The sequence below is a fragment of the Vicia villosa genome, linkage group LG1, assembly GCF_029867415.1.
Source record: "Vicia villosa cultivar HV-30 ecotype Madison, WI linkage group LG1, Vvil1.0, whole genome shotgun sequence".
In the NCBI taxonomy this organism is placed as follows: Eukaryota; Viridiplantae; Streptophyta; class Magnoliopsida; order Fabales; family Fabaceae; genus Vicia; species Vicia villosa.
In genome coordinates this window covers 171,431,760-171,450,744 of record NC_081180.1, presented here as the reverse complement: position 1 = coordinate 171,450,744, position 18,985 = coordinate 171,431,760, and the positions used below count along the sequence as shown (strand labels likewise).

General features: G+C 36.6%; 1 protein-coding gene across 2 annotated transcripts; it reads right to left on the bottom strand.

Moving 5' to 3' along the window:
• Window positions 1-8,274: 8,274 nt before the first annotated feature.
• LOC131644646 (uncharacterized) lies at window positions 8,275-11,262 on the bottom strand. Of its 2 annotated transcripts, none has more exons than XM_058915201.1 (10): window positions 10,923-11,262; window positions 10,683-10,855; window positions 10,463-10,583; window positions 10,109-10,161; window positions 9,884-10,037; window positions 9,642-9,787; window positions 9,362-9,550; window positions 9,037-9,269; window positions 8,815-8,951; window positions 8,275-8,568 (listed from the first exon to the last, which is right to left on the bottom strand). In XM_058915201.1, exons 1-10 carry the CDS (start codon window positions 11,025-11,027, stop codon window positions 8,506-8,508), a joined length of 1,374 nt encoding a protein of 457 aa, XP_058771184.1. In that variant the 5' UTR covers window positions 11,028-11,262; the 3' UTR covers window positions 8,275-8,505. The 2 variants fall into 2 exon arrangements, with proteins under 2 accessions (XP_058771184.1, XP_058771185.1); XM_058915202.1 differs by having other exon boundaries at window positions 9,884-10,013; window positions 10,923-11,260.
• Window positions 11,263-18,985: the final 7,723 nt, after the last annotated feature.

Genomic DNA, 18,985 nt, shown 5'->3' with positions numbered 1-18,985 from the left:
TTACTGCCAAGTATGTGAGTCAGGATCACAAGTATGATCTCTTCTGCATTGGGAAAGGTATTAAAGTCTCTCTCTCAACGATTCTATTTCAACATCTGAAAACGAATATTGAAGAATCTAGAGATGAGGAACGCAAGAAGTTTCCTGAGTTCAAGAAGAACACTATTCCTCTTGCTAGAATGATCTCAGATATTCTAGTAGAGAGTGATTTGATGAATGCTCTAAGAGATGTTGGCACACCAAAGTTCTTTACTGTCCTTCGAGGACATGTTCTAAATGCGATTGATCTTGAGAGGATGCTTCTGATTCCGGAGGTAACTTCTGCTCCAAGAATAGCTCCAGATATTCTGACCAGAAGATCTCCTATTGAGAACTTCTCACAGCTGTTCAAAGAAGAGCTACACAAGTCTGTTAAGAACTACTTGAAGACATGTGTTCTTGCTCAATCTTCTGTTGATCCTGCATGGATTCGTGGAAGAGTTCTTCCTTCTCTAGCTGAGTTGAAGAAGAAGGAACAGAAGAAGAAAGAAAAGAGGTTAAAAAGAAAAGCTTCAGAAGCAGAATCAAAGGCAGCCAAGAAGCCAAAGCTGTCCTATGATCCTGACAAGGTTAATTCCAAAGAGTATCGAGAGAAGCGCATTAGGGATTCTCTCTGTGCCTTGAGAGTTGTTAGTTCTTCTCAGAGTAAGACTCCTCCTTCTGAACCTCATAACACTTTCACCATACCAAATACTCCCCAACCACCTCCTTCTACACAAGTTCTGAACCCTAAACCCTTAAATATCATTCCCCCAACACCTTATGATATTCCATCTTCCTCCACCTTTACCACAGAATCTACACCTTCTCTATCCCATCCCTTACCTTCCAGAAAATCCAAACCACACTGCCTTCTTTACCTTGACTACAAATTCACCTTCAATCCTCCTGAACCTCCCTCCCACATCTACCTTGAGTTGTTCAAACTTGAATTCACCAGAAGGTTGGAAATCTTGACAGATGCCTTCTATAACAACCTAGATGATGTTTCTACTCGAAACCTTTGGAGAAGCTTTCGACAGGATTTTCAGGTTGCAGCTATGAGAGTCCAGAGAAGATTCGTGGCTGAAGCACCTGGCTCTTCTGGATACTTCCTGGAAGTTGATGATGGCAGATATTATCACCCCATCAGAAGCTGGAGATTTCTTGATGAGAAGATGTATGTAGACGAGCTGGATGGTAACCCTTGCAGAGAGATTGTAGTTTTCAAGCCTCATTATTCTGTGTTGACTAGAGACTTCCAGTGGTTCTTCAACTTTCTAAGGGAGAACCCTTCTGAGAAGTCCCCAAATATGGTCATTCAATAAGTTGTCTATCCTCCAGAAGTTGATGCTCCCATTCCTCCAAGGAATCTAGCTGCCATTCTTCAAGCCCTTGAGAATGAAGATTCTGATCTTCCTGCTCCTGTGTATGAAGAAGATGCTTCTAGGGAAGAAGTTGATGCTGAGATACATCCTGCTGAGAGTATTCCTACTGAGGAAAATCATGATGATGATCTCACGATGGATGCTGCTGTTGAGAATGTTGTTCCACTGAACAGAAGTTGTGAAGCTTCTTCTGGAGAAACCTCTCTTCTGGTGAAGACTTTAGAGGTTATTCAAAAGAATCAGGCTGATCTAGCTTCTCGCCTGGACAAGCAAGAAGATACCAACAATGAGTTTCGCTCATTTATACAGAAGCAGACTGAAAGCAACAATGAGATTCATGGCCTTCTAGCTAAGATAGTTTCTAAATTAGGCTAGTCGTAGTCGTTTGGTCTTAGTTGTCTCCCTTTCTTGCATCTGTGTTTGTGCATCTGTCTTCTCATCCCTTGTATCTTCTGATTAGTTCTGATGAATGAAATCTTTTATCTTCTCTCATATTGTTTGTTTTTCATCTGAATCTTTTATGCTTTTTGATGTTATGACAAAAAGGGGGAGAGAATGTGATAATTGATTTGATTTACTATATCAGTTACTGGGAGTAAGTCTCCACATTTCTAACAGAATTTGCAAGTTCTATGTCCTTGAGTGCTTTGCAGGATTGAAGACATTCTAAAAAGCTCAACATGAGAAGCAAAGACATGGGGAAAAGCAATTCTATATAGAAACAAGCTCATGGAAATTGAAGCAAGCTGAGTGCTGTGAAGCTTCAAGATCAGAAGCAAGAAGGAAGAATGTTCTGATATTCTTGTGATAGAATATGCTCTAACACATTCTTACTCCTTATATGTTCTGATACTTTTTTTATGTGCTCTGATACATATTTTATGTTCTGATGCATTTTATGTGTTCTGATACATAGTATATGCTCTGAAACATATTTTATGTTCTGATTCATTCATGCCTTGACTCTTGTTGTCTAGTTTGTTTCTGAAACATTTCAGGATGTAGAGATGCTCTGGTGACGCTCTGGTACATTCAAGAATGTTCTGATACAATCAAGCATGCAATGATTCTAGAAGAAATTCAAAGCTCTGAAGCTGTCTTATGGAAGCAAGAAGCAGAAGCTCTGAATGTTCTGAAGTTCTAAGCTTATGTGAACGTCTCAACTGAAATGGAAAATACTCAGGGAAGTCATCTATTTATAAATTTCTTCCAGTATTTATTTCAGGGGGAGATTATTCATCTTAGGGGGAGATTGTTAATCTCAGGGGGAGACATATTCACACACTATGTTTATATGCTTTTGTTATAACTGTGTATTTGTCTTTAGCCATCTGATATTCTGATTGCAAATTCATATCAATTATATATATGTTTTTGTCATCATCAAAAAGGGGGAGATTGTTAGAACAAGATTTGTCCTGATCAATATTCTTAGTTTTGATGATAACAATGTATATGAATTTTGTATGAGATACTGTGGTACTCTAATCCTATGCAATTTCCATTTCAGGAATCACATAAAGAGTATGCATAAAATCAGCGCAAGAAGCACTGACTCAGAAGGTTCAGCATGCAACATCAGAACATGCTCTGGCAAGACATCAGAAGATGGTCAAGCAGCATCAGAACATGGTCTATTCAAGCATCAGAAGAACTTGAGATCAAAAGCAAAAGCACTGAAGTTCTCATGGTATCACGCTAGAAGCACTTCAAGGTCAGAAGACAAGAAGATGCTCTGCACCAAGCTGTTTGACTCTGATGAAATTCAAATGTTGTTCATACAAACATCAGATCAGAAGCAAGTACAGGATAGCAGGCTACGCTGACTGACAAAAGGAACGTTAGAAGCTATTAACGGCAAAGTCAGTAGACGCATCAAAAGCAAGGTTCGAGGTAGTTGACAAAAGAGTGAAACATTAAATGCAATGCTGTACGGATCATGCAACGCATTAAATGCTCCCAACGGTCATCTTCTCAAACGCCTATAAATAGAAGTTCTGATGAGAAGCTGAATACAACACTTTGCGCAAACATACAGAAACGCTGTCAAATTCAAAAAGCTCTCAAACTTCAGCTTCAACCTCACTTCATTACTGTTGTAATATCTTAGTGAGATTAAGCTTAAACTTAAGAGAAATATCACAGTTGTGATTATAGCTTTATAAGAAGCATTGTATAACACTTGTAAGAATTTGTTTACATTTATTTGTAAAGAACTAGAGGAGATCAAGTTGTGATCGGATTCTCTAGAAAGTCTTAGAGGTTATCTAAGCATTGTGTTCCTAGAGTGATCAGGTTGTGATCAGAATACTCTAGAAGACTTAGAGGTTATCTAAGTGGAAAACCATTGTAATCTTGTGTGATTAGTGGATTAAATCCTCAGGTGAGGTAAATCACTCCAAGGGGGTGGACTGGAGTAGTTTAGTTAACAACAAACCAGGATAAAAATCATTGTGCAATTTGTTTTTATCTTAAGAGTTTTAAAACTACACTTATTCAAACCCCCCCTTTCTAAGTTTTTTTCTATCCTTCAGTGTTCCTATGGTCCTTCGAACTATAAACGGAAAAAATCTTATGCCTAGGTCTTTGTGGCGAAGATTCCAAAGAAAGAAAGGGAAATTGAAGAGTCAAGTAATAAGAAGCCCTATCAAATGCAGGTAAGTGAGCAAGATAAGAAGCCAAAGGGAAGACAATTGTTTTCTTCAGATCAAGTAAAGTCCAAAGGAAAAAACAAGATGGATCCGCCGTTGAAAGAGGAAGAGATGTTGATTGATGACTTCGACTTAGGGTCGGAAGATGACTTTGATGTGATTTATAACACAATTTACGTATTAACCATTGAATACGATTATGTTACGGAATTTCTAGAGTAGGTTGATTATGATGAAGAAGAGATGGCGAAACATCAACCAGTGTGTTATTTGGTTATGAATAATGGGTGTATTGAGGAGCAAAATTCATTTTTCGAAAGGCCAAATGTTGGCATGAAAAATCATATGAAGCCCTTGTTTATCAGGGAGAAAGTGGAAAATATGGGGGTTAATAAGGTTATAATAGACTAAGGGGCACCTCTAAATTTGATGCCTAACTTTTAGCTGAAGAAGATCAGTAAATTCACCCTTTTCTTGATGCTAAAATAAACAATCATTTGTGGCCTATTCACCATGCGAATATGAGTACATAGCTCGATCATATGATGCATGTTAGTAAACATGGATGAAGTTAGTTCTACAGGAATTGAATATTGAAGTCAAAAGATCAATGAAAATTGCAAATTGATAACAAGTCAACGATCAACCTAGCAAAGAACCCAATTTTCAATGATAGGAGAAAACATATTGAAGAAAATTTTCATTTCATGAAGGAGCAGGTCAATCAAGGAAAGCTAGACCTTACCTTTGCACTGGTTGCAAATGTGGTAACCAAAGGATTGAAGACTAACAAATTTATGTTTTGAAAGAAGGCATTAGGTGTATTTGATGTCAACTCATTGTTATAGAATTAAATTAAGGAAGAACATTATAGTTAATCAATCACATGTTATTTAGAAGTTACAAAATAGAATTAAATTAAGGAAGAACGTTATAGTCATTCGGTAGATATGACTTGGCGGTTGAGAAGGACGTGCGTGCCATAAATGAAGGGGATGATATAGATGGGAGTGATGACGATTGGGATTCTATCTCGGTTTTGGATAGGAAGAAGGAGGCATCTAGAGATCTTTGGATGAATTTAAAGATAAAAGAGAATATGCTTATACAAAAATCAAGACTTAAATGGTTGAACGATGGTGATAATAATAGTAGGTTTTTCCATAGGGTGGTGAAGGCGAGGAGGAGTAGAAATCACATTGGGAGCATTATGACGGATAGAGGTTTGTTAGATTCGGTTGAAGAGGTTAGAGAGGAAGTTAAAAACCATTTTGAGAAGAAGTTTACCGGGGCGGTAAGGGGAGCGCCGGTCTTGGGAGGTATTCCTTTTAGACGTTTGAACCAAAGTGAGTCTTCGTTTCTTGAGGCGCCTTTCTCGGAGGAGGACATCAAAGAAGCCATTTGGAATTGTGAGGGTTCGAAAAGCCCGGGACCCGATGGGTATTCCTTCTTGTTCATTAAAAATTGTTGGAATTTCTTGAAGGCGGATTTTATTAATTGTTTCCATTGCTTCCATTACGGAGCTATGCTATCTAAGGCCATCACTTCCTCTTTCTTAACGTTGATTCCCAAAAAAGCTAATCCTTTGAATCTTGATGACTATAGGCCTATTTGTCTTGTGGGGTGTGTTTATAAAGCTATATCTAAGCTTTTGTCCTTGAGAATTAAGAAGGTCTTGAACTCCATTATCTCCGATTGTCAAACCGCTTTTGTTCCGGGTAGACAATTATTGGATGGGGTGTTGGTGGCTAATGAGGAGGTTGATTATGCAATTAAGGAAGGCAATAGCTGTTTACTTTTCAAGGTAGATTTTGAGAAGGCGTATGACAATGTGTCTTGGGATTTTCTTATATTCATGTTGAGATCTATGGGGTTTGGAGCTAAATGGATTAGGTGGATGGAAGCTTTGATCTTTTCTAGTAAGATGTCGATCTTGGTGAATGGTAGTCCTACGAAAGAATTTGTGGTTGAGAAAGGGCTTAGACAAGGGGATCCGTTGTCTCCTTTCCTTTTTGTCATTGTTGCGGAGGCTTTGAAGGGTTTAGTTGATAAGGCGGTGGGGTTAGGTGAATATGTCGGTTTCAACTTTAGGCGAAAGTGTTGTGTGGACATATTCAATTCGCGGACGATACGTTGTTGATAGGAGAGGGGAGTTGGAAGCAAGTGTGGGCTATTAAAGCTATTCTAAGAGGGTTTGAGATGGTGTCGGGCCTCGGGATCAAATACCACAAAAGCAAAATCATTGGTTTTAATGTTTCTAACAATTTCTTGGATATTGCTTCTAATTTTTTGTGTTGTAGGAGGGAGGATAATAATTTCACTTTTCTTGGGATTCCTATAGGAATCAATCCTAGAAAGCTTTCCTCTTGGAATGTGATTGTTAGCAAACTTAAATCTCGGCTAAAGGATTGGAAGGTTCGGTTGCTTAGTTTTGGGGGAAGACTCACTCTCTTAAAGTCCGTCCTTTGTAGTCTCTCGATCTTCATGTTATCCTTTTACAAGGCTCCTTTAACGATTGAGAAGGGCGGTCTTGGTATTAGAAGGATTCACGATTTCAATTTTGCTCTCCTTCAAAAGTGGCGGTGGAGAATCCTGGGTGGCTCGTCGGAATTATGGTACCGTGTTTTGAGAGCGAGATACGGTGACATCAATCTTCAAGTTGTTTCCGGTAACATCAAGGTTGAGAAGAAGAACTCGAAATCTCATTGGTGGTCGGATCTTTTATCTTTGAAACATTGTTTTATTTGAAGACTTGTTTGTTGGTAGTTGTAGAGTTTCGATTGGCAATGGTTTTAACACTTCCTTTTGGCACTTTAGGTGGATGGGAGATTTTTGTTAGAAGGATTTATTCCCGGTAGCTTTCTATCTTTCGGCTCTGCAGTTTGTTTCCGTTGCCACCATGGGAGGTTGGAGTGGAGATTCTTGGCATTGGGGAAATTTCGGGGTGGGTGTTAAGGGCTGTCCAGCCGCTACTGTGCAGGCCCAGCTGCTGCGTTCGTTTCTGTCTGCGGTTCAACCGCTGCATTCCGTCAGGGACAACATCGTTTGGAGCCTAGATCCGGCTTGCGGTTTTTCTGTCCGGGGCTGCTATGCTCTTTCGGACACTTTCCACGTTCCGTTAGGTCCGGAGAAGGAGTTTTCTTTTGTTCTTAAGCTTATTTGGAAGGTTGTAGTTCCTCAAAAGATCAAGGCTTTTGGATGGAGATGTCGTATTAATGGGCTACCCACTAAGGATCTTCTTCATGCGAAAGGTATCTCTTTCCCTTCTTCCAACGCGTGTGTTTTTTGCGGTATGGATAGCGAATCTTTGTTGCATATTTTGTTAAAATGCCCCTTTTCTGAATTGGTTTGGAAGGAAGTTGCTTCTTGGATCGGTTTTGATTACTTGGACTCCGAGTGTATTCTTAGTAGTTTTTGGATGTGGTTTAGATTTTGTAAATCTAAAAAGGTTAAATCCGGAAGGGAAGGGATCGTTTGGTTGGCTACTTCTTGGTTTATTTGGAAGCTCCGTAGTGGAATCATTTTCCGGAATGTTTCTTGGAATGTCCTTGATTCGGTTTGGAGCATAAAGGCTCTCATTTGGCGGTGGTCGTTTATAGGGAAAATTAATCATACCAACTACAATTTCTATGAATTTAGCAAAGCTCCTTTGTTCTACCTATCTTAGATTGTATTTGGTGCTTAATCTTCTTTGTTGCGAGTTGCTCTCGTTCTTGTTGTAATTGTTCTATTAGAACTCTTTGTTCTATTAGAACTCTTTGTTGTATTAATATATTTCTTGATTTCTAAAAAAAAAAATGTTATTTAGAAGTTAGTTAATATGGTAGTTTGGTAGTTATAACTAACCCTATGTGGTTAGTACTAGTTTTATATGTGGTTATTAATTAGATGTTAGGTTTTTTTAGTAGTATGATTATATATATATATATATATATATATATATATATATATATATATATATATATATATATATATATATATATATATATATATATATATATATATATATATATATATATATATATATATATACTTGACTTGACTTAAGAGAGCTTGTTGTTGAGTTTCAACTATACATAATTAGAGGTTGTTAATAGTTAGTTAAAAGTATAACTAACTAAGCTAATTAAAAGTTTGTTAGTTGATTTAAAACTCAAGCAGTTGATCAAGCATGGCTAGCTGATCTACTTGGGTGGATGTATTGTATTACTCACTCATTGATTATAAAGTTCAATTCACTTTTTCATTCTCACTCATATCTTTTCATCTCTTCCTTAAAGTACAAGATACCCCTTGCACCAACCAGAATGAATATTTTGCTAGTTTATAAAGAGCTTAAGAATCGAACATAAATCCTAATAAATTATTAAGTTACTCTAAATTGTTTCCATTTTCTATGAATTTGGTGATTCAAAACATCTTATATGTGAATAAAATAAACAAGTAGCTCAAAAACGATGTATGAGTTGCTTGAATGCTTCCTTGTTCTCCAAGTAATGATCAATTTCAGCCTGACATCATAATCATAAGTCACATTAAACATCAAAATTAGTAACTTGGCAGAATCATAAGTCACATTAAACATCAAAATTGGTAACTTGGCAGAATCATAAGTCACATTAAACATCAAAATTAGTAACTTGGCAGAAAGAATTACATAAATTTGAAAAGTTTCTTATTCTTCGATAAGAATCAACAACTCATATTCTAACATTGAAGTACAAATTAAAATGTGAGTACTATGTTAAGAAACATACCTTTCGAATTGCTTTTATGGCAATAAGCAACTTATCACCAATAAATTCGTCAAGGAACTCAGCCTTATGAAGAGCTTCCAGAGATTCAGAAAGTGATTTTGGCAATCTTTGCAGGTTTTTGGGATCAAGATCCGTATCTGTTACATACATGGAATATGAAGTTTATAATTTAAGAATTAATTAAGAATTGTTACAAATGCTAATAGTATATATTTATCTTACCAACAGGTTCAGGAAGAGAAAGATGTCGACGCAGTCCATCAATTCCAGCAGCAATTATAGAAGTTAAACCTAAGTATGGATTTGCAGAACCATCAAATGATTTAAATTCAAAATTACTCGCGAAACCACCGGGAGTTCCAGGTGGAGATGAAGCTCGCAATGGAGCTTCTCTATTTTCATTTCCCCAAAACAAGTATGCACCGCTCCATGTATTCGGTTGCAACCGATCATAACTGCAATCAAATTGAGAACAAATGTAAGAATACATAGAACCATAACCTCTATTCTGTCCTCAAGTTCGCTGCATCAATGCGTTAACATGAACCTGATAGGAAGTGGTGCTACAAATGGCAAAATTGATGGAAGATGATGAAGAACTCCAGCCATAAATTCTTTTCCCAAAGTCGATATTCCATACTTTGATGATTCATCAGATGCCATGAATACATTTTGGCCATTCTGCCACAAACTTAGATGAACATGGCATCCAGAACCCAAATCATCTAATGAGAATCTTCAATATATGAAAAATTTCTAATGTTAGGAGATACTGAAGTACCATATATACAATATTTCATACTTACAAGACGAACATTGACACTTACTTTGGAATAAAAGTTGCAAGCAAACCATGTTTTCTAGCAATAGATCTAACGGTTTCGCGGGTGTAAACTAAGTTGTCCGCAGCTTTAGCACAAATGGTATGTCCCAAAACCAATTCAAATTGACCTTTTCCAGCTTCTGCATGTAACTGCAAAAGTCAAAGAAAATATGAACCGAAGTCATTCTTATTTCTTTCATTTCGATTCATTTTGATTTATCGAGCTAAAGACTCCTTAACATTTACCTGTTCTACTGGAATTCCCATGGAATGTAAAGCAGAAGTAATTTCACGAAGAATTGGGCAAGCAGCATCAAATGCGGACGATGAGCAGTAAGGAGTTGAGTCAAATTGTATCCATTCTTCTTTTTCCTCCCTGAATTGTTTGTTCATATTTTTTCTTCATGTTTATAACAAATGGTTATGGTAAATCGCATTGATCAAATCATAAGATTCTATTCTATGTCATACCTTATTATGCTCTTCAACAGAAAAAACTCATTCTCAAACCCTGCATTCATTACCTAGAGAAGCATTCTATAAGTTAGTAGTTGTGACTTTTGATATAGTAACAACCGAAAGAGAGGTGTATTAGATTTTTAAAGACTCTCCGGAGGTTAACTACGATTTAACTGTGGCAAAAATAATTTGGGATCCTATTTTATTATGGTTTATATGTGACAAATATTTTATAAGACCTTTTTTAACAACGTTTTAACCGTGACAAATTTTAGACCATGTGTTTTAGTCCGCCTTGCATGCATAAAGACGACCAAAAGTAGGACAACTTTTGTGTCAACAAATAACACAAAGTCTGCAACATACCAAATCAAATTCATCTTTCAAAATTTTGGAAGCTCTTCTTAAAGCTTCTCTTGGACAATATTCCCAAGGCTGACCAGGTTGAACATTCAAATCACCTATAACCATATCATCTTGCTTGCTCCTATAATAAAGAAACAGAAAAAGACCAAAAGTAATGAAAAACATGAAATACGTAATGAAAGTGTTTATGTATATTTTTGAGTAAGAAAAACTTTTGTACCAAGGAATTGTCCTTATAGTAGACAAATCAGGTGTTAATCTTGCTTCACCAACTGAACCCAAACCAGAACCATGAGCAGGTCCATCCAAAAGTGATGTCATTGCCATACTCACAAATGCTAAACCAACACCATTCTTTGTAACAACATCATAGAAACGTTTTCTAGGAATCGCCTGAAATATAATTTGATATAAAAAAATATGTAAATGAATTAATAAAAATAGTAAAGTGAAATCTTACACGACATCTATGTTGTCCTGAATTATCAACCCACAATATACGAACAAATGAAACATCAATCTCTAACTCATTCTCAACTTCAACTTCATCCACTGCTTTTCTCATCTTGATTGTTCTCTTTGTAAATTACTTTCACTTATGGAGAATATCTTGTGCTTTGAGAATGATTTAATGATTTTGGCTTAGATTAAAATAACAAATTTCTTTATAAGTAGTATGAGATAGCATACGTTTGATCTAATTTTGGAGAATGCGTACAAGAATCTCTCACCATTTATGGCGCTATGAAATTGACATGGTTAGACTCATAGAAGGAGGACGTTGCTATTTTACCTATTATTTCTGTTGCGTGTGTTAATGGTATTTTGTTAATGAGGAGCTATTTCCTCTAATATCAAAATATACAATTACTTTTAAAAAGACATAATGTTAGTGAGAGAAGGTCCACTTCTATCTAACATTTACCTAATTCTAAACCAAAAACCAAAAACCAAAAACAACATGTAAAGAAAAGAAAATTTATTAGGAGTTTAGGAGATATAGAGATATTGACCAAATAGTGATAATCGTATAAGAGGTCAATGGGGAGAATTAGAACGAAAAAGACCAAAAATCGTATAAAAAGGGACGCTTCCCAAACAAATTTTCTGAGACCATCACGGCCTGGCCGTGTCCCATAACACAGGCTGTGTTGGCCCCTTTCACCATCTCCATACAAGAACCTAGAGACACAGGCTGTGTTGGCCCCTTTCACCATCTCCATACAAGAACCTAGAGGCTGACACGGCCAGCCCGTGTTCCCTGACACAGTCTGTGTCAATTTTCAGACAGTTATGAACTTTTGATATTTGGGAATTTTTTTGTGACCTTTCATCATCCATAATCCTATGGCATTGAAAACAAGTGATTTGTGATAGTTAAACTTGAAATCAGTGTCAATTAATAGTGACTTATGCCTTGAATTAGTATAATAGAGGCTAAGGCATCAAAAAGAAAGCATCACTTCCACTACTATCATACCATATAATTGTTATTATCTTTCTATTTGCTTTAGTTCTTAGCTTATATTCTTGCTACTCTCTTATAATTTATTTTCACTTTTGGTATTGCAATCTTGCCTATATTTTATTAATTTATTTCATGTTGCTACTGCGTCTACTTGCTTTAAATTATTTTCTTGCAACGTTTCTAACACTACTACATTTTTGGCCTGGCCACGCTAAAATTTTCCACAACTCAGAAACTGTGGCCACATATATGATTTGACCAAGGTTTTCAAAGCGTAGAATTATGTTATAAAATATTGAATCTGGAGTATGAAATTGTGGCCTTTACTTCAATTGCCACGGTTAGACAACTGCAGATTTTTTTAGCTGCAAAGGAAAACCGCGGCCTTATAATTTTCACTTCAAACTGTGGCCCAACCCTAAAAAAATATATCCCTCCAAAATTTCCCTCTTTTTTTTTTTTTTATTTCCCTCATAATTATTTTCTTTTATAATTTTTTTAGATTAAAAAAGTAAAAAAAATTGAAAAGATAAATACAAAAACCCTAAAATCAATCAAGCTCTCTCTTCTTTCTCTTTCCCAAACACACGGTGCCGCTCCTTCTCCTTTCGTCACTCACCTCCCTTTCTTCACTCACCTCCATCATTGGATTTCAAGTGCTATTGTTGCGGCTTAATGGAGGAGTGTACAAAGCCGTACATTGATCGTGTTCGTGAGTGTTACCATGGTCGTTGGATTTGCGGTTTATGTGTTGAGGCGGTGAAAGAAGAAAGGTTCAAATCACAAAGAGATATCAGCACTGATGAAGCGATGAAGCAGCACATGAATTTCAGAGCTTTAACTTCGAGTCCTCCGAGTAAACCAACTCTCGCTTTGATTCTTGCTGTGAAACATCTTTTCTTTAGGTCTTTGGATTCGCCGAGAAAAGAAGGTTTGAGTTTTGGTAGATCTCAAAGGTGTTTTTCTACAGTGAATGGAGGAACAACACAGGGAGTGAAAGAGGGAGAAACAAGTTAGGGTTAATAAGGTTCAGTTGTTGTAATCACGGTGTGTGTTTTCTAGCGTTGTTTGTGAGAATTTAGTTTTAGGTTAATTGGGTTATTTTTCTATTTGTTTATTTATTGACTTCAATCTAACATATGTTACTTCATTTTGTTTCGTTACTGGCAATGGTACTTTGTTTTCTTATTGAGTTGTTTGGTTTCTTTCACACTTAGTGAAGAGGAACTTCAAGAGCTGGGAGGGACTAATTTATATCGTGCAACTAAGTTACAGGTAATTGATATGATGGAACCAAATGTAGTTTGTTTAGTGGGTTAGTGATAGAACTAGATGTTTTTTCTCGCATTAATGTGTTTTCAATGTTATTTAGTAGTATTTTATTTGATTACTGTTCTATCTTGCAGAAGAAAAGCCTGTTGAATTTGTATGAAACAAAAGTGAAGGATTTAGCGAAGAAACTTTTAGATCTTGACGGAGATTCTGAGATGTATGTGTTGGGTAAAATTGTATGTGTAGTTTATTCGTAATTGAATCCTATTATATATGTGTCATACCCCAAAATTTGCCCATACTATTTCTCTTCTTCAAGCTCAAATCAAGGTACAAAGCTCAAAGACACGCTCTCCTAAACAAGGCTAAAAGATTTAGGGTTTTGTTGTTCTGAGGGAAAATCAATGAACCAAAGGCTCCAAAGCATCCCATATGGTCTATGATATCCCACACTACCCCCATGACAAATTTCAGGTCTCAATTCAAAAGATTGATCACTCAATTGCTCAGAAAGTCAACAGTCGACTAGTTTGACCTAAAAGTCAACTGTGGTCAAAGTATAGTCAAAACTCCTGATTTTTTTGTCAACATCCTCATATTGAAGTATCATTCACCATTTGATCGAGAATTGACCATGGTTCATCAAGGAAAGATCAGAAATCAACAATTCTAAAAGTTTCTAAATTAGGGTTCTCATAGGAGAAAGTCAACTGAACTTTGACCAGCCGTAACTCCTACATGGAACATCATAAATTTTCCATCCAAAGCTCATTTTGAAGAAAATTGGATTCTCTACAATTTTGTGTCTCACAAGCCAAGTCCAAAAATGCTTCATTTGGGAGATATGAGTCAAAACATTACAAGTCCTCCAAAAGGTCAACAAAAAGACGTCTTTTTCAAAAGCTCATAACTTGAACATGGAATATTCAATTGAGGTGAAACCAAAAAGGGCCTTTAGAGGACACATTAAGCTTTCTGAAAATTCTTATATAACTCTCATGTGATTGAAATTGAAGGAGTTATGATTGGTGTGAGTTGGGTAAAATTTAGAGAAAGGCATGAAACCTCAAATGAGAATTAGTGAACTTTTGAGTATTGGGCCTCCATCTTTAAGTTTCCCACATGGTCATGGACTCATGGGAAGCCCATGAACAAATCCTTACCTATTTTGTGATTATTTTATTTTATTATGAATTTATTCATATAAATATAAATTAAATCAAGTAAAATCATAAAAAGACCATATATTTGATTTGTTAAGATTTTAATCAAAATCAAATCAATAATAGAAGGCATCTAAAAGGTTAGAAGTTATGGAAAATAGAATTGGACCAATTTAGAAAGATTGCATAACCAATTTCAATCAAATTTTAATCAAATCTCAATCATGGGAATTATATGATTTATGTCCAATTTTGTTGACCTAATGGAATATCTATAAGTGTCTAAACTTGGTCAGATACAAGAGAGAGCTTGTGGCTGCAAAGAGGGACAGCTGATGAAAAAAATAAAAATCGTGAAACACAGAAGGATAGCAGAGGGGATTGGAGATCGATTCAGACCAAGAAAGGCGTTGCAATCAATCCTCTGGAGTTTCTTGAACATGACTGAACGTTCACCTTGATCATAACACGCTAAAAACGTATCCTGGTGTTCACGTTTTTCTTCCAATTTTTTTCCGAATCCGAACTCATCCATACGCATATCATAAATCGTCTTTGAATGTATTTTCATGTTTAAAATTTGGTCTGCAAACTCCCTGTGTTATTTGATTTGATTTTTGTTACAGGTTTCGTGATCTACCATAGTTAGGGTTTCAAGGTTGAGATTTGGGGGTACGCGGTTAGAGGCCGAATTGGTTGGAATTAATCACGTTTTTGCGCTTAAACGGTTGTTTCTATTCGATCTGGATCTTCATTTGGTGTTCATCGGCTTCGTATCATGAATTGGATAATCACGGCTATGGCTATGGTAAAAAACCGTAGGCAAAAGTATTGCTGTTTCCAGAAATCCACGAAGAAGAAGAAGGAACAGGGGCACTCGTTCTTTGATTTTAAATTCATATACAAGCTTTGTTTTTTTATATATTCTAATGCGCGCATTATCTTAACAGGTTGAAAAGATGGCGCAGTTGGTAAAGGTTGTTTGCTATTGAGGGGAGGAACCACGGTTCGAACCATGCTCAAGACATAATTTTTTGATAAAGATGTCATGCCACTATTTGATGCTGGATCCTACGCTACGCCTGTGTACACGCCTACCATGCTCCTTCTCATATCAACCATCAGATCATCATCTCAACAGATCCCACGTTCCTGGTCACACAGGCCCACCATGAACCTCCATGAAGCGACCACACCAAATCCTGAGCAAAGTATTCTTAATTTTTTTTTATATTTTTTATTTTATTTTATCACATAGTTTTATTTATTTATTTCTCTTTTTTCCCTTTTGTTTATCAAATATTTATTTTATCTTGGTATTTATATACTAAATTCTTATAAATAATTATTTATTCTATTTATTTCTTTTTTTTATCGAAAGTTCGACTATGTACGTCTTTATTAATAATTGTTGTTTCTCATAAAAATTCAATATTATTTTCAAGTAAGTTTCTATTAATTAAATAATTAGGATTACATCCAATAATTATTTAACTGATACATTGATTCGAACTCTCGATTTTTCTCTATTAGCCTTGGTACTATTATTAATTTAGTTTTTATCAATTCTATTAACCATGGCTAACTTGTGCCCTAATCAGGGTTTACGAGGATCATTCATGCACTGAAAAAATATTTTCTTTTGTGCATTTTTAAGGGTTAGCAACAGGGTTTCTCCCGACTGTGCGTCACGCCTATTACGAAGCTAAGCCCCGATTTAATCCTTATTTAAATACTTGTTATTTTATTTAAAATTAGGGTTCGCCTTCAAATATAATGAACTCCGCCTACACTCACTTCTTTTTCTGTTTGCCTTTGCTCTGCCAATTTTTCAGGGTTAACCCAAAGGCTACCTCTGACTACGAACCATATCAGATCAAATCAAGAGCTAAATCCTAGTTCATATTTATTTTTAATTTTCTTTTGCCATTTTTTTATCAAATTAGGGTTAGCTTTAACCTTCGATAAATTAATAATGCACTCACCCCTTCTTATTTGTTTTCTCTTTTCCCAAATTTCAGGGTTGTCCAACCGTCAAATCTCCATAGTCGGTAACCCTAAAACCTATCAATTAATTTTCTTATTATTATTTGTGTCAGACTTACTGCCTTATTGATCCGCTGGTTTCCTTTTCCCCTTCCCCATATTATTGTGTGGTTAGTAATCTTAGGGAGTGCAAGCCTTGAACTGAATTAGAATCACCAATTATAACATTAAATTTCTGAATTAATCACATGATTGTTGCACCCACGCACACTTTTTTGGTAACCTCTCTTGCTGCCTGTTGCCTGTTGCCTTGTTGCCTTGTGTTTTTTGCAGAATAGCCATGTCCCTCGAATACGAGGATACCTCAGCCATGTTTCCTCGACTAATGCAAAGATCATAGGTCCCTAAATGATGCTGCCTTCGATACACTAATTATGATCTCGTCCCTCGGAAGTTGCCTACGAAGGGCTGAGGTATCCTCTGGTTGCCTAACAAAGAAGGCTATTCTGATCCTTCCCTTAGACTACCTGCCCCTCTATGGCATGGGACAGTCTTATGGCGAACGATGATTCGATGACCCGTAAACATCCAAACGAAAGACTTCCTGCCCCCTTATGGCAAGGATAGACCCTTACACCCTGAAAGGCTAAAAAGAACATTTTTCATCTAACCAGGTAATTTTCCCTTAATTGCTTGCTCTGGCTAAAATCCTTTTCTACACTTTTTTTCATAAATCTTCAATATGGAAACACTCATTTACGAGCTAAAGTCCGTATTCTCTTCTTCTACATTTCTTTTCAAAACGAGCAAAGCAATTAAGAGCCCATGGATAACCATGGATGCAAAGGGTTCCTTACACCTTCCCTTTGCATAAATTACCCCCCGAACTTAGTTTTCTTTAAAAGGTTTTTCCTGTTCTTTTAGCCTTTCTATTTAATTTGGATAAAATAAAAGTCGGTGGCGACTCTTGCTTACCGCAACATTTCAATAAAAAGTCAGTTCACCGTATTACAGAACTGGCGACTCTGTTGGGGATTTTTCGTATAAAAGAGGGGTTACCTTAAAAGTTTAGGATTCACTTAAATGTTTTCTATTGTTTGCTTTGTTTGCTTTATTTTTTAGGGCTGTTTCGGGAATTAACTGAAGGACGAATCCTACACCCGGATTCAAGTACACTTAAGATAGGAGTGGCATAGTCATGGCGACCTTTTTCACATATGTGGGAGATGAGTCAATATGAAGTTCACGCTTAAGTTAGGACTCCATAGATATATGCACACATTTCTCAAATGAGGGAGGTCTATGTATGTAACTTTGGGTGCGCCGGAGCTCAAGGACCTTTAGTTACCCTTTAACCCATCTTGGCCTTTAGGAACGTAGTGGGGGGACTACTCTTGACAAATGTTGAGAACTAGTCGCTACCCGATGCTACAATTCAGATAGGTTCTCTCTCAAAGTATCATTGCATGGTGCAAATGCATCATGTCCGAGGGTGCTTTAGAAGGACTGACAATTCTGAATAACTGGTAGAACCCGTTGCTGATATCATCCTTATCCTTAGAAGTACCTTTAGGGAAGGGTATTTACCTAGTCAAACTCCATGCAAGCCTTTAAACCTAAGGACATTTGTGTGACTTGCTTGTGTGTGCTACTAACCTTTCTATTTCCTTGCAGGATTTGCTTATAGGACATTCGTCCTTATTACCTTATGCTTAACCTATTGTATTGCGTTCGCATGACATCATGACATCATGACATCATAACATTGCATGTCTACTAACCCTTTCAAGGGTCTTAAGAATTTAGGGCGCACAATTTCAGGTGCCCTCATCAAAGACTGAATCCCTATCAAGGGGCAAGAGGATTTATTTTTCTCTAGCCATGTACCTTCAAATTCAGAAGTATCCCGAATCGGAGGCGATGACCCACTCAATATGGTGAGCTTGATTCTCAAAGAAAGATGTTCAAAGACAGAGTTCAGATTTCTTCAGACAAAGACGCGACCAAATCGTTTTCTAATGTTGCTAACTAAATTCTTAAAGATCCTTGAAAATATTGCATTTGCATTCATAACATCGCATAACAGGTTTCTTACAATAGATCTCTCATCCGACCTCGCTGTTTATTTCAGCAAGAAAATGGATCTCGAACAATCTATCAAAAATCTTTAGGCTCATAATAACCTGTTCCGAAAAATAATTTTTCACTTGGCCAAGGGGCAAGAAGAATTGAAGGAACTTCTGATCGAGAAGGAGAAGAATCAACATAAGCATCAAGGTGGTCAAGATAATCAGAGATCCAAGCCTAAGCGATCATTTTCTCTGTTACCCATGCCGCTGTCTCAAGTTCTGCAACAACTGCTCAATTAGAACTTGATAACTCTATTGCATCCATATTCATTTCCTGCTAATCCTACTCCCGGGTACAAGTACCATGCGAGATGTGCTTATCATTCGAATAGTCCTGGTCATGATACAGAAGATTGTTGGCCATTGAAGCACAAGATTCAAGACTTAATTGATGAAAAGATCATTGACTTTAACTCATCTGAGGAACCTCACCTGACTAATGCTATGCATAATTGGAAAGGTCGCAATGAACACAACCAATCTATGGGGACAATTCTGATCTCTA